At 41.0% G+C, this 23135-nt stretch overlaps 1 protein-coding gene across 1 annotated transcript in view; it reads right to left on the minus strand.

Moving 5' to 3' along the window:
• Positions 1 to 23135, minus strand: part of LOC137257514 (uncharacterized) — a 41764-nt gene that overhangs the window by 14255 nt on the left and 4374 nt on the right. Inside the window, exons 4-16 of the mRNA XM_067794841.1 lie at positions 22605 to 22633; positions 21497 to 21734; positions 19707 to 19735; positions 18593 to 18836; positions 16803 to 16831; positions 15688 to 15931; positions 13897 to 13925; positions 12782 to 13025; positions 10991 to 11019; positions 9797 to 10120; positions 6892 to 7215; positions 3990 to 4313; positions 1085 to 1408 (exon numbers count right to left, since the gene is read on the minus strand). Coding sequence (XP_067650942.1) covers positions 1085 to 1408; positions 3990 to 4313; positions 6892 to 7215; positions 9797 to 10120; positions 10991 to 11019; positions 12782 to 13025; positions 13897 to 13925; positions 15688 to 15931; positions 16803 to 16831; positions 18593 to 18836; positions 19707 to 19735; positions 21497 to 21734; positions 22605 to 22633 — 2411 coding nt within the window. The remainder of the gene's footprint in view (positions 1 to 1084; positions 1409 to 3989; positions 4314 to 6891; positions 7216 to 9796; positions 10121 to 10990; positions 11020 to 12781; positions 13026 to 13896; positions 13926 to 15687; positions 15932 to 16802; positions 16832 to 18592; positions 18837 to 19706; positions 19736 to 21496; positions 21735 to 22604; positions 22634 to 23135) is intronic.

Below are 23135 nucleotides of genomic sequence, written 5' to 3' on the forward strand. Positions count from 1 at the left end.
TGACCTATACTTATGTGTGTACAGATATGTTCAAGTAGGTGACATTTGGTGTGGAACTGAGCTTGATGTGTTTAGCTTCCTGTGCTCCCAAATTTAGCCGACCAAGTTGGCCAGAAATTGTATTTTCTTGTAGTTTAAAGGATAGGCTGTATCCATGTGTACAGGGAATAGTTGTTGATAGCCTGGATGTTTATCTAAAAGCTATAAGGTTACTACAGATGTCTATGGGAAAACATATAGTGTTGTGTAATCTGTATGTCTGCTTGCTTGCGTGTGTTGGTGTGCATCTGTGTATATTTGTGTAAAGAACCCTTCTGCTTTCCTCTGGGACTACAATAATCAGAAGCTGCAATAAATATCAATAGACATTTGGTCATAAAATATGTTATTATCAAAGTACAATATCGAATCTTGTAGGAAAGCTGTCAAACTTTACTCAGAACTATATGTTACTGACTCCAAACTCCATTCAAGTAAGGGACTATATTCTCCCATGTATCTGCCGGGCCATGGTGAAAGGTTGGAGTACTTAACAACTGTCTGAGACCATGTGAGAGGAAATCGGCTTCCATGATCATATACTTTTCGCCAGACTCTTGAAACAAACAAACAACTGCAGTTGGGAAGAAACTTGGCTGTCTTGAGAACGAATCAGTGCATTACTGGAGATGTGTATAAATCCTTAGCCTAAATGTCATTGCATGGGTGCATTGAGACACACGTAATTGTTGTATGGGAACATGCACACGTCTTGAACTATCAACTGTTTGGGCCTTTTGAATCAGTTATGATAGTCTGAGATCAAATAGGACTTTCTATATTTGGGGACAGAAATAGTCTACTTGCTTGCTTCAATGTCTTTATAAGAGTACTTGTATCTCTTGGATTCTCTTGGCCTTTGTGGGCAATGAATCCTATGTGATTATAGTATGCAGGACAATGTTATCAGATAGTTTCCTTACATTCTTTTCAGTCAGTCTTGAATCTGATTGTAACGGAGGGAAAAGACAAAGAAAGATCAAATTAAAATATAACTCAATGCTTTATTGGTATTCAATGAGGAATATACAGACTGGGTGGATACATCATAGTGAGTGGAATGGACCAATATGATATCAAATGTCCAGCATCTGATGGCAATATGATGATCCTGGGATGTTTTACCCGTGGTGTCCGCCTCCATGACCACCACCACCTCCATGGCCTCCACCTCCATGGCCACCACCTCCATGACCTCCTCCATGGCCGCCACCTCCATGGCCTCCGCCTCCGTGACCACCACCTCCGTGACCACCACCACCACCTCCATGGCCTCCACCACCTCCATGGCCTCCACCACCACCATGGCCTCCACCACCACCATGGCCGCCACCACCACCATGGCCAGCAAGGGCGGACCCAAGGAAGACTGTCAATAATGGAAAGAAGTCAAGCGATTCATAAGCGATCACACAAGATACCATTCCTACAGAGGAAATTCCTTTTCCAACCCTGATAAACGTTTGGAGCAATGTAGAAACTGTGCCAATCATAAGGTTGTCAGTGTACTTGCCGAGCCACTTCACAAACTCTGCAATACTAGTAGCGTTGTTCCTTACAAAGTTTAGAAAGCAGACTTACCCAAGACTACAACCACTGCAACGTTAAGAAGGCGCATCTTGCCAGCTACGTTTATCCAGTAGAGAATAAACGATGTGAATGTTGCTTTTGTAAGTCACTACACCTTATATACCTGTGGTACAGGAAATCAGGATGTTGAATCTAATTGCCCACACTGGACGATTTGGCGAAAATTAAATTCCAAGATGACTTTTTACACTCTTAGATCGTGAAAGATGAATCATATTATGTAATAACACACGGGACGATCTCACTTGCTTCTCTATATGATGCATATCTTCCTGTATAAATAGAAAAATACATCTGTGAAAATTTGTGACCAGGCCTGGCAACCCGTGGCTCAGCTCACTGCTGAAAAGCATGATAGAGTTGATGGTTGATGGAATGCAATTGCAGCTACAGACGGCTGGTGATAAATACGAATGGGGAGAGAATTCATGAAACAAAGAGTAAATGTCTAACTGCAGTATTTCGTTGAATGCAGATAGTAATTAGAATAAGCAACCATTACTATGAGTCAAGAATCATTATCAAGGTATGTCAAATCCATGTTTTAAGGTAAACTCAATGGCAAGCTACTTATTTATAATCAAAGTTAATGTGAAGTGGTGGGATTTTTCTCTAGCTTGAGTTATAATTTCAAAACTTCAATACCTACCTTTTGTGATTTCAAAGTCTCAATATATACTGCGATGAGAGCATCCTCTTTGTTCTAATTGTAGCAAATCCTAAATTACGCCTCAAACGGGTCAACACTTACAACAATGCGGGTACTGATTACATGGACAAGAAATCCATCTGATTTTCTCAAGAACTAATGCTATGAATATTTTGTCTTGATATGGACACGGGAGTAAAGAGAGCATTGGTTGGCTACCCCTTCCTCAGTACATGTGTTGATAGCAAACTAGAGCAGGAAGAAAGGTGGGGAGTTATGCTCTGTTGCTTCACATGCTTTGGTGTCCTGACATGTAGCAATTAAAGGAGTGGGATACATGACGTCAACCTAACTGCAATCAGAGTGTGTTAATGCAAGTGTTAGAGTGCATGCGTGAGTCTGTACGTTGGCATATGCCTGTGTTTCCATACAGGTTCCACACTGAATCAGAATCACATACTCCTTGAGAGAGTACCGTTTGTAAACAAGTGAAGAGACTAAGACGTGTGACAGCTTTGACTGGAGGAAAACGTGTAAGATGTTTAAGGTTTTTAAAAAGCACATCCATTCAGTAATTAAAACCTGACCACGACTTTTACCTATTTAGAGCTGTCATTTTTATCACCATGACCTATACTTATGTGTGTACAGATATGTTCAAGTAGGTGACATTTGGTGTGGAACTGAGCTTGATGTGTTTAGCTTCCTGTGCTCCCAAATTTAGCCGACCAAGTTGGCCAGAAATTGTATTTTCTTGTAGTTTAAAGGATAGGCTGTATCCATGTGTACAGGGAATAGTTGTTGATAGCCTGGATGTTTATCTAAAAGCTATAAGGTTACTATAGAAGTCTATGGGAAAACATATAGTGTTGTGTAATCTGTATGTCTGCTTGCTTGCGTGTGTTGGTGTGCATCTGTGTATATTTGTGTAAAGAACCCTTCTGCTTTCCTCTGGGACTACAATAATCAGAAACTGCAATAAATATCAATAGACATTTGGTCATAAAATATGTTATTATCAAAGTACAATATCGAATCTTGTAGGAAAGCTGTCAAACTTTACTCAGAACTATATGTTACTGACTCCAAACTCCATTCAAGTAAGGGACTATATTCTCCCATGTATCTGCCGGGCCATGGTGAAAGGTTGGAGTACTTAACAACTGTCTGAGACCATGTGAGAGGAAATCGGCTTCCATGATCATATACTTTTCGCCAGACTCTTGAAACAAACAAACAACTGCAGTTGGGAAGAAACTTGGCTGTCTTGAGAACGAATCAGTGCATTACTGGAGATGTGTATAAATCCTTAGCCTAAATGTCATTGCATGGGTGCATTGAGACACACGTAATTGTTGTATGGGAACATGCACACGTCTTGAACTATCAACTGTTTGGGCCTTTTGAATCAGTTATGATAGTCTGAGATCAAATAGGACTTTCTATATTTGGGGACAGAAATGGTCTACTTGCTTGCTTCAATGTCTTTATAAGAGTACTTGTATCTCTTGGATTCTCTTGGCCTTTGTGGGCAATGAATCCTATGTGATTATAGTATGCAGGACAATGTTATCAGATAGTTTCCTTACATTCTTTTCAGTCAGTCTTGAATCTGATTGTAACGGAGGGAAAAGACAAAGAAAGATCAAATTAAAATATAACTCAATGCTTTATTGGTATTCAATGAGGAATATACAGACTGGGTGGATACATCATAGTGAGTGGAATGGACCAATATGATATCAAATGTCCAGCATCTGATGGCAATATGATGATCCTGGGATGTTTTACCCGTGGTGTCCGCCTCCATGACCACCACCACCTCCATGGCCTCCACCTCCATGGCCACCACCTCCATGACCTCCTCCATGGCCGCCACCTCCATGGCCTCCGCCTCCGTGACCACCACCTCCGTGACCACCACCACCACCTCCATGGCCTCCACCACCTCCATGGCCTCCACCACCTCCATGGCCTCCACCACCACCATGGCCTCCACCACCACCATGGCCAGCAAGGGCGGACCCAAGGAAGACTGTCAATAATGGAAAGAAGTCAAGCGATTCATAAGCGATCACACAAGATACCATTCCTACAGAGGAAATTCCTTTTCCAACCCTGATAAACGTTTGGAGCAATGTAGAAACGGTGCCAATCATAAGGTTGTCAGTGTACTTGCCGAGCCACTTCACAAACTCTGCAATACTAGTAGCGTTGTTCCTTACAAAGTTTAGAAAGCAGACTTACCCAAGACTACAACCACTGCAACGTTAAGAAGGCGCATCTTGCCAGCTACGTTTATCCAGTAGAGAATAAACGATGTGCATGTTGCTTTTTAAGTCACTACACCTTATATACCTGTGGTACAGGAAATCAGGATGTTGAATCTAATTGCCCACACTGGACGATTTGGCGAAAATTAAATTCCAAGATGACTTTTTACACTCTTAGATCGTGAAAGATGAATCATATTATGTAATAACACACGGGACGATCTCACTTGCTTCTCTGTATGATGCATATCTTCCTGTATAAATAGAAAAATACATCTGTGAAAATTTGTGACCAGGCCTGGCAACCCGTGGCTCAGCTCACTGCTGAAAAGCATGATAGAGTTGATGGTTGATGGAATGCAATTGCAGCTACAGACGGCTGGTGATAAATACGAATGGGGAATGAATTCATGAAACAAAGAGTAAATGTCTAACTGCAGTATTTCGTTGAATGCAGATAGTAATTAGAATAAGCAACCATTACTATAAGTCAAGAATCTTTATCAAGGTATGTCAAATCCATGTTTTAAGGTAAACTCAATGGCAAGCTACTTATTTATAATCAAAGTTAATGTGAAGTGGTGGGATTTTTCTCTAGCTTGAGTTATAATTTCAAAACTTCAATACCTACCTTTTGTGATTTCAAAGTCTCAATATATACTGCGATGAGAGCATCCTCTTTGTTCTAATTGTAGCAAATCCTAAATTACGCCTCAAACGGGTCAACACTTACAACAATGCGGGTACTGATTACATGGACAAGAAATCCATCTGATTTTCTCAAGAACTAATGCTATGAATATTTTGTCTTGATATGGACACGGGAGTAAAGAGAGCATTGGTTGGCTACCCCTTCCTCAGTACATGTGTTGATAGCAAACTAGAGCAGGAAGAAAGGTGGGGAGTTATGCTCTGTTGCTTCACATGCTTTGGTGTCCTGACATGTAGCAATTAAAGGAGTGGGATACATGACGTCAACCTAACTGCAATCAGAGTGTGTTAATGCAAGTGTTAGAGTGCATGCGTGAGTCTGTACGTTGGCATATGCCTGTGTTTCCATACAGGTTCCACACTGAATCAGAATCACATACTCCTTGAGAGAGTACCGTTTGTAAACAAGTGAAGAGACAAAGACGTGTGACAGCTTTGACTGGAGGAAAACGTGTAAGATGTTTAAGGTTTTTAAAAAGCACATCCATTCAGTAATTAAAACCTGACCACGACTTTTACCTATTTAGAGCTGTCATTTTTATCACCATGACCTATACTTATGTGTGTACAGATATGTTCAAGTAGGTGACATTTGGTGTGGAACTGAGCTTGATGTGTTTAGCTTCCTGTGCTCCGAAAGTTAGCCGGCCAAGTTGGCCAGAAATTGTATTTTCTTGTAGTTTAAAGGATAGGCTGTATCCATGTGTACAGGGAATAGTTGTTGATAGCCTGGATGTTTATCTAAAAGCTATAAGGTTACTATAGAAGTCTATGGGAAAACATATAGTGTTGTGTAATCTGTATGTCTGCTTGCTTGCGTGTGTTGGTGTGCATCTGTGTATATTTGTGTAAAGAACCCTTCTGCTTTCCTCTGGGACTACAATAATCAGAAGCTGCAATAAATATCAATAGACATTTGGTCATAAAATATGTTATTATCAAAGTACAATGTCGAATCTTGTAGGAAAGCTGTCAAACTTTACTCAGAACTATATGTTACTGACTCCAAACTCCATTCAAGTAAGGGACTATATTCTCCCATGTATCTGCCGGGCCATGGTGAAAGGTTGGAGTACTTAACAACTGTCTGAGACCATGTGAGAGGAAATCGGCTTCCATGATCATATACTTTTCATATACATATACATGAACACACAACTGCAGTTGGGAAGAAACTTGGCTGTCTTGAGAACGAATCAGTGCATTACTGGAGATGTGTATAAATCCTTAGCCTAAATGTCATTGCATGGGTGCATTGAGACACACGTAATTGTTGTATGGGAACATGCACACGTCTTGAACTATCAACTGTTTGGGCCTTTTGAATCAGTTATGATAGTCTGAGATCAAATAGGACTTTCTATATTTGGGGACAGAAATGGTCTACTTGCTTGCTTCAATGTCTTTATAAGAGTACTTGTATCTCTTGGATTCTCTTGGCCTTTGTGGGCAATGAATCCTATGTGATTATAGTATGCAGGACAATGTTATCAGATAGTTTCCTTACATTCTTTTCAGTCAGTCTTGAATCTGATTGTAACGGAGGGAAAAGACAAAGAAAGATCAAATTAAAATATAACTCAATGCTTTATTGGTATTCAATGAGGAATATACAGACTGGGTGGATACATCATAGTGAGTGGAATGGACCAATATGATATCAAATGTCCAGCATCTGATGGCAATATGATGATCCTGGGATGTTTTACCCGTGGTGTCCGCCTCCATGACCACCACCACCTCCATGGCCTCCACCTCCATGGCCACCACCTCCATGACCTCCTCCATGGCCGCCACCTCCATGGCCTCCGCCTCCGTGACCACCACCTCCGTGACCACCATCACCACCTCCATGGCCTCCACCACCTCCATGGCCTCCACCACCTCCATGGCCTCCACCACCACCATGGCCTCCACCACCACCATGGCCAGCAAGGGCGGACCCAAGGAAGACTGTCAATAATGGAAAGAAGTCAAGCGATTCATAAGCGATCACACAAGATACCATTCCTACAGAGGAAATTCCTTTTCCAACCCTGATAAACGTTTGGAGCAATGTAGAAACTGTGCCAACCATAAGGTTGTCAGTGTACTTGCCGAGCCACTTCACAAACTCTGCAATACTAGTAACGTTGTTCCTTACAAAGTTTAGAAAGCAGACTTACCCAAGACTACAACCACTGCAACGTTAAGAAGGCGCATCTTGCCAGCTACGTTTATCCAGTAGAGAATAAACGATGTGAATGTTGCTTTTGTAAGTCACTACACCTTATATACCTGTGGTACAGGAAATCAGGATGTTGAATCTAATTGCCCACACTGGACGATTTGGCGAAAATTAAATTCCAAGATGACTTTTTACACTCTTAGATCGTGAAAGATGAATCATATTATGTAATAACACACGGGACGATCTCACTTGCTTCTCTGTATGATGCATATCTTCCTGTATAAATAGAAAAATACATCTGTGAAAATTTGTGACCAGGCCTGGCAACCCGTGGCTCAGCTCACTGCTGAAAAGCATGATAGAGTTGATGGTTGATGGAATGCAATTGCAGCTACAGACGGCTGGTGATAAATACGAATGGGGAGAGAATTCATGAAACAAAGAGTAAATGTCTAACTGCAGTATTTCGTTGAATGCAGATAGTAATTAGAATAAGCAACCATTACTATGAGTCAAGAATCATTATCAAGGTATGTCAAATCCATGTTTTAAGGTAAACTCAATGGCAAGCTACTTATTTATAATCAAAGTTAATGTGAAGTGGTGGGATTTTTCTCTAGCTTGAGTTATAATTTCAAAACTTCAATACCTACCTTTTGTGATTTCAAAGTCTCAATATATACTGCGATGAGAGCATCCTCTTTGTTCTAATTGTAGCAAATCCTAAATTACGCCTCAAACGGGTCAACACTTACAACAATGCGGGTACTGATTACATGGACAAGAAATCCATCTGATTTTCTCAAGAACTAATGCTATGAATATTTTGTCTTGATATGGACACGGGAGTAAAGAGAGCATTGGTTGGCTACCCCTTCCTCAGTACATGTGTTGATAGCAAACTAGAGCAGGAAGAAAGGTGGGGAGTTATGCTCTGTTGCTTCACATGCTTTGGTGTCCTGACATGTAGCAATTAAAGGAGTGGGATACATGACGTCAACCTAACTGCAATCAGAGTGTGTTAATGCAAGTGTTAGAGTGCATGCGTGAGTCTGTAAGTTGGCATATGCCTGTGTTTCCATACAGGTTCCACACTGAATCAGAATCACATACTCCTTGAGAGAGTACCGTTTGTAAACAAGTGAAGAGACAAAGACGTGTGACAGCTTTGACTGGAGGAAAACGTGTAAGATGTTTAAGGTTTTTAAAAAGCACATCCATTCAGTAATTAAAACCTGACCACGACTTTTACCTATTTAGAGCTGTCATTTTTATCACCATGACCTATACTTATGTGTGTACAGATATGTTCAAGTAGGTGACATTTGGTGTGGAACTGAGCTTGATGTGTTTAGCTTCCTGTGCTCCCAAATTTAGCCGACCAAGTTGGCCAGAAATTGTATTTTCTTGTAGTTTAAAGGATAGGCTGTATCCATGTGTACAGGGAATAGTTGTTGATAGCCTGGATGTTTATCTAAAAGCTATAAGGTTACTATAGAAGTCTATGGGAAAACATATAGTGTTGTGTAATCTGTATGTCTGCTTGCTTGCGTGTGTTGGTGTGCATCTGTGTATATTTGTGTAAAGAACCCTTCTGCTTTCCTCTGGGACTACAATAATCAGAAGCTGCAATAAATATCAATAGACATTTGGTCATAAAATATGTTATTATCAAAGTACAATATCGAATCTTGTAGGAAAGCTGTCAAACTTTACTCAGAACTATATGTTACTGACTCCAAACTCCATTCAAGTAAGGGACTATATTCTCCCATGTATCTGCCGGGCCATGGTGAAAGGTTGGAGTACTTAACAACTGTCTGAGACCATGTGAGAGGAAATCGGCTTCCATGATCATATACTTTTCGCCAGACTCTTGAAACAAACAAACAACTGCAGTTGGGAAGAAACTTGGCTGTCTTGAGAACGAATCAGTGCATTACTGGAGATGTGTATAAATCCTTAGCCTAAATGTCATTGCATGGGTGCATTGAGACACACGTAATTGTTGTATGGGAACATGCACACGTCTTGAACTATCAACTGTTTGGGCCTTTTGAATCAGTTATGATAGTCTGAGATCAAATAGGACTTTCTATATTTGGGGACAGAAATGGTCTACTTGCTTGCTTCAATGTCTTTATAAGAGTACTTGTATCTCTTGGATTCTCTTGGCCTTTGTGGGCAATGAATCCTATGTGATTATAGTATGCAGGACAATGTTATCAGATAGTTTCCTTACATTCTTTTCAGTCAGTCTTGAATCTGATTGTAACGGAGGGAAAAGACAAAGAAAGATCAAATTAAAATATAACTCAATGCTTTATTGGTATTCAATGAGGAATATACAGACTGGGTGGATACATCATAGTGAGTGGAATGGACCAATATGATATCAAATGTCCAGCATCTGATGGCAATATGATGATCCTGGGATGTTTTACCCGTGGTGTCCGCCTCCATGACCACCACCACCTCCATGGCCTCCACCTCCATGGCCACCACCTCCATGACCTCCTCCATGGCCGCCACCTCCATGGCCTCCGCCTCCGTGACCACCACCTCCGTGACCACCACCACCACCTCCATGGCCTCCACCACCTCCATGGCCTCCACCACCTCCATGGCCTCCACCACCACCATGGCCTCCACCACCACCATGGCCAGCAAGGGCGGACCCAAGGAAGACTGTCAATAATGGAAAGAAGTCAAGCGATTCATAAGCGATCACACAAGATACCATTCCTACAGAGGAAATTCCTTTTCCAACCCTGATAAACGTTTGGAGCAATGTAGAAACTGTGCCAATCATAAGGTTGTCAGTGTACTTGCCGAGCCACTTCACAAACTCTGCAATACTAGTAACGTTGTTCCTTACAAAGTTTAGAAAGCAGACTTACCCAAGACTACAACCACTGCAACGTTAAGAAGGCGCATCTTGCCAGCTACGTTTATCCAGTAGAGAATAAACGATGTGAATGTTGCTTTTGTAAGTCACTACACCTTATATACCTGTGGTACAGGAAATCAGGATGTTGAATCTAATTGCCCACACTGGACGATTTGGCGAAAATTAAATTCCAAGATGACTTTTTACACTCTTAGATCGTGAAAGATGAATCATATTATGTAATAACACACGGGACGATCTCACTTGCTTCTCTGTATGATGCATATCTTCCTGTATAAATAGAAAAATACATCTGTGAAAATTTGTGACCAGGCCTGGCAACCCGTGGCTCAGCTCACTGCTGAAAAGCATGATAGAGTTGATGGTTGATGGAATGCAATTGCAGCTACAGACGGCTGGTGATAAATACGAATGGGGAGAGAATTCATGAAACAAAGAGTAAATGTCTAACTGCAGTATTTCGTTGAATGCAGATAGTAATTAGAATAAGCAACCATTACTATGAGTCAAGAATCATTATCAAGGTATGTCAAATCCATGTTTTAAGGTAAACTCAATGGCAAGCTACTTATTTATAATCAAAGTTAATGTGAAGTGGTGGGATTTTTCTCTAGCTTGAGTTATAATTTCAAAACTTCAATACCTACCTTTTGTGATTTCAAAGTCTCAATATATACTGCGATGAGAGCATCCTCTTTGTTCTAATTGTAGCAAATCCTAAATTACGCCTCAAACGGGTCAACACTTACAACAATGCGGGTACTGATTACATGGACAAGAAATCCATCTGATTTTCTCAAGAACTAATGCTATGAATATTTTGTCTTCATATGGACACGGGAGTAAAGAGAGCATTGGTTGGCTACCCCTTCCTCAGTACATGTGTTGATAGCAAACTAGAGCAGGAAGAAAGGTGGGGAGTTATGCTCTGTTGCTTCACATGCTTTGGTGTCCTGACATGTAGCAATTAAAGGAGTGGGATACATGACGTCAACCTAACTGCAATCAGAGTGTGTTAATGCAAGTGTTAGAGTGCATGCGTGAGTCTGTAAGTTGGCATATGCCTGTGTTTCCATACAGGTTCCACACTGAATCAGAATCACATACTCTTTGAGAGAGTACCGTTTGTAAACAAGTGAAGAGACAAAGACGTGTGACAGCTTTGACTGGAGGAAAACGTGTAAGATGTTTAAGGTTTTTAAAAAGCACATCCATTCAGTAATTAAAACCTGACCACGACTTTTACCTATTTAGAGCTGTCATTTTTATCACCATGACCTATACTTATGTGTGTACAGATATGTTCAAGTAGGTGACATTTGGTGTGGAACTGAGCTTGATGTGTTTAGCTTCCTGTGCTCCCAAATTTAGCCGACCAAGTTGGCCAGAAATTGTATTTTCTTGTAGTTTAAAGGATAGGCTGTATCCATGTGTACAGGGAATAGTTGTTGATAGCCTGGATGTTTATCTAAAAGCTATAAGGTTACTATAGAAGTCTATGGGAAAACATATAGTGTTGTGTAATCTGTATGTCTGCTTGCTTGCGTGTGTTGGTGTGCATCTGTGTATATTTGTGTAAAGAACCCTTCTGCCTTCCTCTGGGACTACAATAATCAGAAGCTGCAATAAATATCAATAGACATTTGGTCACAAAATATGTTATTATCAAAGTACAATATCGAATCTTGTAGGAAAGCTGTCAAACTTTACTCAGAACTATATGTTACTGACTCCAAACTCCATTCAAGTAAGGGACTATATTCTCCCATGTATCTGCCGGGCCATGGTGAAAGGTTGGAGTACTTAACAACTGTCTGAGACCATGTGAGAGGAAATCGGCTTCCATGATCATATACTTTTCGCCAGACTCTTGAAACAAACAAACAACTGCAGTTGGGAAGAAACTTGGCTGTCTTGAGAACGAATCAGTGCATTACTGGAGATGTGTATAAATCCTTAGCCTAAATGTCATTGCATGGGTGCATTGAGACACACGTAATTGTTGTATGGGAACATGCACACGTCTTGAACTATCAACTGTTTGGGCCTTTTGAATCAGTTATGATAGTCTGAGATCAAATGGGACTTTCTATATTTGGGGACAGAAATAGTCTACTTGCTTGCTTCAATGTCTTTATAAGAGTACTTGTATCTCTTGGATTCTCTTGGCCTTTGTGGGCAATGAATCCTATGTGATTATAGTATGCAGGACAATGTTATCAGATAGTTTCCTTACATTCTTTTCAGTCAGTCTTGAATCTGATTGTAACGGAGGGAAAAGACAAAGAAAGATCAAATTAAAATATAACTCAATGCTTTATTGGTATTCAGTGAGGAATATACAGACTGGGTGGATACATCATAGTGAGTGGAATGGACCAATATGATATCAAATGTCCAGCATCTGATGGCAATATGATGATCCTGGCATGTTTTACCCGTGGTGTCCGCCTCCATGACCACCACCACCTCCATGGCCTCCACCTCCATGGCCACCACCTCCATGACCTCCTCCATGGCCGCCACCTCCATGGCCTCCGCCTCCGTGACCACCACCTCCGTGACCACCACCACCACCTCCATGGCCTCCACCACCTCCATGGCCTCCACCACCTCCATGGCCTCCACCACCACCATGGCCTCCACCACCACCATGGCCAGCAAGGGCGGACCCAAGGAAGACTGTCAATAATGGAAAGAAGTCAAGCGATTCATAAGCGATCACACAAGATACCATTCCTACAGAGGAAATTCCTTTTCCAAACCCTGATAAACGTTTGGAGCAATGTAGAAACTGTGCCTATCCTAAGGTTGTCAGTGTACTTGCCGAGCCACTTCACAAACTCTGCAATACTAGTAACGTTGTTCCTTACAAAGTTTAGAAAGCAGACTTACCCAAGACTACAACCACTGCAACGTTAAGAAGGCGCATCTTGCTAGCTACGTTTATCCAGTAGAGAATAAACGATGTGAATGTTGCTTTTGTAAGTCACTACACCTTATATACCTGTGGTACAGGAAATCAGGATGTTGAATCTAATTGCCCACACTGGACGATTTGGCGAAAATTAAATTCCAAGATGACTTTTTACACTCTTAGATCGTGAAAGATGAATCATATTATGTAATAACACACGGGACGATCTCACTTGCTTCTCTATATGATGCATATCTTCCTGTATAAATAGAAAAATACATCTGTGAAAATTTGTGACCAGGCCTGGCAACCCGTGGCTCAGCTCACTGCTGAAAAGCATGATAGAGTTGATGGTTGATGGAATGCAATTGCAGCTACAGACGGCTGGTGATAAATACGAATGGGGAGAGAATCCATGAAACAAAGAGTAAATGTCTAACTGCAGTATTTCGTTGAATGCAGATAGTAATTAGAATAAGCAACCATTACTATGAGTCAAGAATCTTTATCAAGGTATGTCAAATCCATGTTTTAAGGTAAACTCAATGGCAAGCTACTTATTTATAATCAAAGTTAATGTGAAGTGGTGGGATTTTTCTCTAGCTTGAGTTATAATTTCAAAACTTCAATACCTACCTTTTGTGATTTCAAAGTCTCAATATATACTGCGATGAGAGCATCCTCTTTGTTCTAATTGTAGCAAATCCTAAATTACGCCTCAAACGGGTCAACACTTACAACAATGCGGGTACTGATTACATGGACAAGAAATCCATCTGATTTTCTCAAGAACTAATACTATGAATATTTTGTCTTGATATGGACACGGGAGTAAAGAGAGCATTGGTTGGCTACCCCTTCCTCAGTACATGTGTTGATACCAAACTAGAGCAGGAAGAGAGGTGGGGAGTTATGCTCTGTTGCTTCACATGCTTTGGTGTCCTGACATGTAACAATTAAAGGAGTGGGATACATGACGTCAACCTAACTGCAATCAGAGTGTGTTAATGCAAGTGTTAGAGTGCATGCGTGAGTCTGTACGTTGGCATATGCCTGTGTTTCCATACAGGTTCCACACTGAATCAGAATCACATACTCCTTGAGAGAGTACCGTTTGTAAACAAGTGAAGAGACAAAGACGTGTGACAGCTTTGACTGGAGGAAAACGTGTAAGATGTTTAAGGTTTTCAAAAAGCACATCCATTCAGTAATTAAAACCTGACCACGACTTTTACCTATTTAGAGCTGTCATTTTTATCACCATGACCTATACTTATGTGTGTACAGATATGTTCAAGTAGGTGACATTTGGTGTGGAACTGAGCTTGATGTGTTTAGCTTCCTGTGCTCCCAAATTTAGCCGACCAAGTTGGCCAGAAATTGTATTTTCTTGTAGTTTAAAGGATAGGCTGTATCCATGTGTACAGGGAATAGTTGTTGATAGCCTGGATGTTTATCTAAAAGCTATAAGGTTACTATAGAAGTCTATGGGAAAACATATAGTGTTGTGTAATCTGTATGTCTGCTTGCTTGCGTGTGTTGGTGTGCATCTGTGTATATTTGTGTAAAGAACCCTTCTGCCTTCCTCTGGGACTACAATAATCAGAAGCTGCAATAAATATCAATAGACATTTGGTCATAAAATATGTTATTATCAAAGTACAATATCGAATCTTGTAGGAAAGCTGTCAAACTTTACTCAGAACTATATGTTACTGACTCCAAACTCCATTCAAGTAAGGGACTATATTCTCCCATGTATCTGCCGGGCCATGGTGAAAGGTTGGAGTACTTAACAACTGTCTGAGACCATGTGAGAGGAAATCGGCTTCCATGATCATATACTTTTCGCCAGACTCTTGAAACAAACAAACAACTGCAGTTGGGAAGAAACTTGGCTGTCTTGAGAACGAATCAGTGCATTACTGGAGATGTGTATAAATCCTTAGCCTAAATGTCATTGCATGGGTGCATTGAGACACACGTAATTGTTGTATGGGAACATGCACACGTCTTGAACTATCAACTGTTTGGGCCTTTTGAATCAGTTATGATAGTCTGAGATCAAATGGGACTTTCTATATTTGGGGACAGAAATAGTCTACTTGCTTGCTTCAATGTCTTTATAAGAGTACTTGTATCTCTTGGATTCTCTTGGCCTTTGTGGGCAATGAATCCTATGTGATTATAGTATGCAGGACAATGTTATCAGATAGTTTCCTTACATTCTTTTCAGTCAGTCTTGAATCTGATTGTAACGGAGGGAAAAGACAAAGAAAGATCAAATTAAAATATAACTCAATGCTTTATTGGTATTCAGTGAGGAATATACAGACTGGGTGGATACATCATAGTGAGTGGAATGGACCAATATGATATCAAATGTCCAGCATCTGATGGCAATATGATGATCCTGGCATGTTTTACCCGTGGTGTCCGCCTCCATGACCACCACCACCTCCATGGCCTCCACCTCCATGGCCACCACCTCCATGACCTCCTCCATGGCCGCCACCTCCATGGCCTCCGCCTCCGTGACCACCACCTCCGTGACCACCACCACCACCTCCATGGCCTCCACCACCTCCATGGCCTCCACCACCTCCATGGCCTCCACCACCACCATGGCCTCCACCACCACCATGGCCAGCAAGGGCGGACCCAAGGAAGACTGTCAATAATGGAAAGAAGTCAAGCGATTCATAAGCGATCACACAAGATACCATTCCTACAGAGGAAATTCCTTTTCCAAACCCTGATAAACGTTTGGAGCAATGTAGAAACTGTGCCTATCCTAAGGTTGTCAGTGTACTTGCCGAGCCACTTCACAAACTCTGCAATACTAGTAACGTTGTTCCTTACAAAGTTTAGAAAGCAGACTTACCCAAGACTACAACCACTGCAACGTTAAGAAGGCGCATCTTGCTAGCTACGTTTATCCAGTAGAGAATAAACGATGTGAATGTTGCTTTTGTAAGTCACTACACCTTATATACCTGTGGTACAGGAAATCAGGATGTTGAATCTAATTGCCCACACTGGACGATTTGGCGAAAATTAAATTCCAAGATGACTTTTTACACTCTTAGATCGTGAAAGATGAATCATATTATGTAATAACACACGGGACGATCTCACTTGCTTCTCTATATGATGCATATCTTCCTGTATAAATAGAAAAATACATCTGTGAAAATTTGTGACCAGGCCTGGCAACCCGTGGCTCAGCTCACTGCTGAAAAGCATGATAGAGTTGATGGTTGATGGAATGCAATTGCAGCTACAGACGGCTGGTGATAAATACGAATGGGGAGAGAATTCATGAAACAAAGAGTAAATGTCTAACTGCAGTATTTCGTTGAATGCAGATAGTAATTAGAATAAGCAACCATTACTATGAGTCAAGAATCTTTATCAAGGTATGTCAAATCCATGTTTTAAGGTAAACTCAATGGCAAGCTACTTATTTATAATCAAAGTTAATGTGAAGTGGTGGGATTTTTCTCTAGCTTGAGTTATAATTTCAAAACTTCAATACCTACCTTTTGTGATTTCAAAGTCTCAATATATACTGCGATGAGAGCATCCTCTTTGTTCTAATTGTAGCAAATCCGAAATTACGCCTCAAACGGGTCAACACTTACAACAATGCGGGTACTGATTACATGGACAAGAAATCCATCTGATTTTCTCAAGAACTAATACTATGAATATTTTGTCTTGATATGGACACGGGAGTAAAGAGAGCATTGGTTGGCTACCCCTTCCTCAGTACATGTGTTGATACCAAACTAGAGCAGGAAGAAAGGTGGGGAGTTATGCTCTGTTGCTTCACATGCTTTGGTGTCCTGACATGTAACAATTAAAGGAGTGGGATACATGACGTCAACCTAACTGCAATCAGAGTGTGTTAATGCAAGTGTTAGAGTGCATGCGTGAGTCTGTACGTTGGCATATGCCTGTGTTTCCATACAGGTTCCACACTGAATCAGAATCACATACTCCTTGAGAGAGTACCGTTTGTAAACAAGTGAAGAGACAAAGACGTGTGACAGCTTTGACTGGAGGAAAACGTGTAAGATGTTTAAGGTTTTTGAAAAGCACATCCATTCAGTAATTAAAACCTGACCACGATTTTACCTATTTAGAGCTGTCATTTTTATCACCATGACCTATACTTATGTGTGTACAGATATGTTCAAGTAGGTGACATTTGGTGTGGAACTGAGCTTGATGTGTTTAGCTTCCTGTGCTCCGAAAGTTAGCCGACCAAGTTGGCCAGAAATTGTATTTTCTTGTAGTTTAAAGGATAGGCTGTATCCATGTGTACAGGGAATAGTTGTTGATAGCCTGGATGTTTATCTAAAAGCTATAAGGTTACTATAGAAGTCTATGGGAAAACATATAGTGTTGTGTAATCTGTATGTCTGCTTGCTTGCGTGTGTTGGTGTGCATCTGTGTATATTTGTGTAAAGAACCCTTCTGCTTTCCTCTGGGACTACAATAATCAGAAGCTGCAATAAATATCAATAGACATTTGGTCATAAAATATGTTATTATCAAAGTACAATATCGAATCTTGTAGGAAAGCTGTCAAACTTTACTCAGAACTATATGTTACTGACTCCAAACTCCATTCAAGTAAGGGACTATATTCTCCCATGTATCTGCCGGGCCATGGTGAAAGGTTGGAGTACTTAACAACTGTCTGAGACCATGTGAGAGGAAATCGGCTTCCATGATCATATACTTTTCGCCAGACTCTTGAAACAAACACACAACTGCAGTTGGGAAGAAACTTGGCTGTCTTGAGAACGAATCAGTGCATTACTGGAGATGTGTATAAATCCTTAGCCTAAATGTCATTGCATGGGTGCATTGAGACACACGTAATTGTTGTATGGGAACATGCACACGTCTTGAACTATCAACTGTTTGGGCCTTTTGAATCAGTTATGATAGTCTGAGATCAAATGGGACTTTCTATATTTGGGGACAGAAATAGTCTACTTGCTTGCTTCAATGTCTTTATAAGAGTACTTGTATCTCTTGGATTCTCTTGGCCTTTGTGGGCAATGAATCCTATGTGATTATAGTATGCAGGACAATGTTATCAGATAGTTTCCTTACATTCTTTTCAGTCAGTCTTGAATCTGATTGTAACGGAGGGAAAAGACAAAGAAAGATCAAATTAAAATATAACTCAATGCTTTATTGGTATTCAGTGAGGAATATACAGACTGGGTGGATACATCATAGTGAGTGGAATGGACCAATATGATATCAAATGTCCAGCATCTGATGGCAATATGATGATCCTGGCATGTTTTACCCGTGGTGTCCGCCTCCATGACCACCACCACCTCCATGGCCTCCACCTCCATGGCCACCACCTCCATGACCTCCTCCATGGCCGCCACCTCCATGGCCTCCGCCTCCGTGACCACCACCTCCGTGACCACCACCACCACCTCCATGGCCTCCACCACCTCCATGGCCTCCACCACCTCCATGGCCTCCACCACCACCATGGCCTCCACCACCACCATGGCCAGCAAGGGCGGACCCAAGGAAGACTGTCAATAATGGAAAGAAGTCAAGCGATTCATAAGCGATCACACAAGATACCATTCCTACAGAGGAAATTCCTTTTCCAACCCTGATAAACGTTTGGAGCAATGTAGAAACTGTGCCTATCCTAAGGTTGTCAGTGTACTTGCCGAGCCACTTCACAAACTCTGCAATACTAGTAACGTTGTTCCTTACAAAGTTTAGAAAGCAGACTTACCCAAGACTACAACCACTGCAACGTTAAGAAGGCGCATCTTGCCAACTACGTTTATCCAGTAGAGAATAAACGATGTGAATGTTGCTTTTGTAAGTCACTACACCTTATATACCTGTAGTACAGGAAATCAGGATGTTGAATCTAATTGCCCACACTGGACGATTTGGCGAAAATTAAATTCCAAGATGACTTTTTACACTCTTAGATCGTGAAAGATGAATCATATTATGTAATAACACACGGGACGATCTCACTTGCTTCTCTATATGATGCATATCTTCCTGTATAAATAGAAAAATACATCTGTGAAAATTTGTGACCAGGCCTGGCAACCCGTGGCTCAGCTCACTGCTGAAAAGCATGATAGAGTTGATGGTTGATGGAATGCAATTGCAGCTACAGACGGCTGGTGATAAATACGAATGGGGAGAGAATTCATGAAACAAAGAGTAAATGTCTAACTGCAGTATTTCGTTGAATGCAGATAGTAATTAGAATAAGCAACCATTAGTATGAGTCAAGAATCTTTATCAAGGTATGTCAAATCCATGTTTTAAGGTAAACTCAATGGCAAGCTACTTATTTATAATCAAAGTTAATGTGAAGTGGTGGGATTTTTCTCTAGCTTGAGTTATAATTTCAAAACTTCAATACCTACCTTTTGTGATTTCAAAGTCTCAATATATACTGCGATGAGAGCATCCTCTTTGTTCTAATTGTAGCAAATCCTAAATTACGCCTCAAACGGGTCAACACTTACAACAATGCGGGTACTGATTACATGAACAAGAAATCCATCTGATTTTCTCAAGAACTAATGCTATGAATATTTTGTCTTGATATGGACACGGGAGTAAAGAGAGCATTGGTTGGCTACCCCTTCCTCAGTACATGTGTTGATACCAAACTAGAGCAGGAAGAAAGGTGGGGAGTTATGCTCTGTTGCTTCACATGCTTTGGTGTCCTGACATGTAACAATTAAAGGAGTGGGATACATGACGTCAACCTAACTGCAATCAGAGTGTGTTAATGCAAGTGTTAGAGTGCATGCGTGAGTCTGTACGTTGGCATATGCCTGTGTTTCCATACAGGTTCCACACTGAATCAGAATCACATACTCCTTGAGAGAGTACCGTTTGTAAACAAGTGAAGAGACAAAGACGTGTGACAGCTTTGACTGGAGGAAAACGTGTAAGATGTTTAAGGTTTTTGAAAAGCACATCCATTCAGTAATTAAAACCTGACCACGATTTTACCTATTTAGAGCTGTCATTTTTATCACCATGACCTATACTTATGTGTGTACAGATATGTTCAAGTAGGTGACATTTGGTGTGGAACTGAGCTTGATGTGTTTAGCTTCCTGTGCTCCGAAAGTTAGCCGACCAAGTTGGCCAGAAATTGTATTTTCTTGTAGTTTAAAGGATAGGCTGTATCCATGTGTACAGGGAATAGTTGTTGATAGCCTGGATGTTTATCTAAAAGCTATAAGGTTACTATAGAAGTCTATGGGAAAACATATAGTGTTGTGTAATCTGTATGTCTGCTTGCTTGCGTGTGTTGGTGTGCATCTGTGTATATTTGTGTAAAGAACCCTTCTGCCTTCCTCTGGGACTACAATAATCAGAAGCTGCAATAAATATCAATAGACATTTGGTCATAAAATATGTTATTATCAAAGTACAATGTCGAATCTTGTAGGAAAGCTGTCAAACTTTACTCAGAACTATATGTTACTGACTCCAAACTCCATTCAAGTAAGGGACTATATTCTCCCATGTATCTGCCGGGCCATGGTGAAAGGTTGGAGTACTTAACAACTGTCTGAGACCATGTGAGCGGAAATCGGCTTCCATGATCATATACTTTTCGCCAGACTCTTGAAACAAACACACAACTGCAGTTGGGAAGAAACTTGGCTGTCTTGAGAACGAATCAGTGCATTACTGGAGATGTGTATAAATCCTTAGCCTAAATGTCATTGCATGGGTGCATTGAGACACACGTAATTGTTGTATGGGAACATGCACACGTCTTGAACTATCAACTGTTTGGGCCTTTTGAATCAGTTATGATAGTCTGAGATCAAATGGGACTTTCTATATTTGGGGACAGAAATAGTCTACTTGCTTGCTTCAATGTCTTTATAAGAGTACTTGTATCTCTTGGATTCTCTTGGCCTTTGTGGGCAATGAATCCTATGTGATTATAGTATGCAGGACAATGTTATCAGATAGTTTCCTTACATTCTTTTCAGTCAGTCTTGAATCTGATTGTAACGGAGGGAAAAGACAAAGAAAGATCAAATTAAAATATAACTCAATGCTTTATTGGTATTCAGTGAGGAATATACAGACTGGGTGGATACATCATAGTGAGTGGAATGGACCAATATGATATCAAATGTCCAGCATCTGATGGCAATATGATGATCCTGGCATGTTTTACCCGTGGTGTCCGCCTCCATGACCACCACCACCTCCATGGCCTCCACCTCCATGGCCACCACCTCCATGACCTCCTCCATGGCCGCCACCTCCATGGCCTCCGCCTCCGTGACCACCACCTCCGTGACCACCACCTCCATGGCCTCCACCACCTCCATGGCCTCCACCACCTCCATGGCCTCCACCACCACCATGGCCTCCACCACCACCATGGCCAGCAAGGGCGGACCCAAGGAAGACTGTCAATAATGGAAAGAAGTCAAGCGATTCATAAGCGATCACACAAGATACCATTCCTACAGAGGAAATTCCTTTTCCAACCCTGATAAACGTTTGGAGCAATGTAGAAACGGTGCCTATCCTAAGGTTGTCAGTGTACTTGCCGAGCCACTTCACAAACTCTGCAATACTAGTAACGTTGTTCCTTACAAAGTTTAGAAAGCAGACTTACCCAAGACTACAACCACTGCAACGTTAAGAAGGCGCATCTTGCTAGCTACGTTTATCCAGTAGAGAATAAACGATGTGAATGTTGCTTTTGTAAGTCACTACACCTTATATACCTGTAGTACAGGAAATCAGGATGTTGAATCTAATTGCCCACACTGGACGATTTGGCGAAAATTAAATTCCAAGATGACTTTTTACACTCTTAGATCGTGAAAGATGAATCATATTATGTAATAACACACGGGACGATCTCACTTGCTTCTCTATATGATGCATATCTTCCTGTATAAATAGAAAAATACATCTGTGAAAATTTGTGACCAGGCCTGGCAACCCGTGGCTCAGCTCACTGCTGAAAAGCATGATAGAGTTGATGGTTGATGGAATGCAATTGCAGCTACAGACGGCTGGTGATAAATACGAATGGGGAGAGAATTCATGAAACAAAGAGTAAATGTCTAACTGCAGTATTTCGTTGAATGCAGATAGTAATTAGAATAAGCAACCATTACTATGAGTCAAGAATCTTTATCAAGGTATGTCAAATCCATGTTTTAAGGTAAACTCAATGGAAAGCTACTTACTTATAATCAAAGTTAATATGAAGTGGTGGGATTTTTCTCTAGCTTGAGTTATAATTTCAAAACTTCAATACCTACCTTTTGTGATTTCAAAGTCTCAATATATACTGCGATGAGAGCATCCTCTTTGTTCTAATTGTAGCAAATCCTAAATTACGCCTCAAACGGGTCAACACTTACAACAATGCGGGTACTGATTACATGAACAAGAAATCCATCTGATTTTCTCAAGAACTAATGCTATGAATATTTTGTCTTGATATGGACACGGGAGTAAAGAGAGCATTGGTTGGCTACCCCTTCCTCAGTACATGTGTTGATACCAAACTAGAGCAGGAAGAAAGGTGGGGAGTTATGCTCTGTTGCTTCACATGCTTTGGTGTCCTGACATGTAACAATTAAAGGAGTGGGATACATGACGTCAACCTAACTGCAATCAGAGTGTGTTAATGCAAGTGTTAGAGTGCATGCGTGAGTCTGTACGTTGGCATATGCCTGTGTTTCCATACAGGTTCCACACTGAATCAGAATCACATACTCCTTGAGAGAGTACCGTTTGTAAACAAGTGAAGAGACAAAGACGTGTGACAGCTTTGACTGGAGGAAAAC

The sequence above is a fragment of the Haliotis asinina genome, chromosome 12 (genome assembly GCF_037392515.1).
Source record: "Haliotis asinina isolate JCU_RB_2024 chromosome 12, JCU_Hal_asi_v2, whole genome shotgun sequence".
In the NCBI taxonomy this organism is placed as follows: domain Eukaryota; kingdom Metazoa; phylum Mollusca; class Gastropoda; order Lepetellida; family Haliotidae; genus Haliotis; species Haliotis asinina.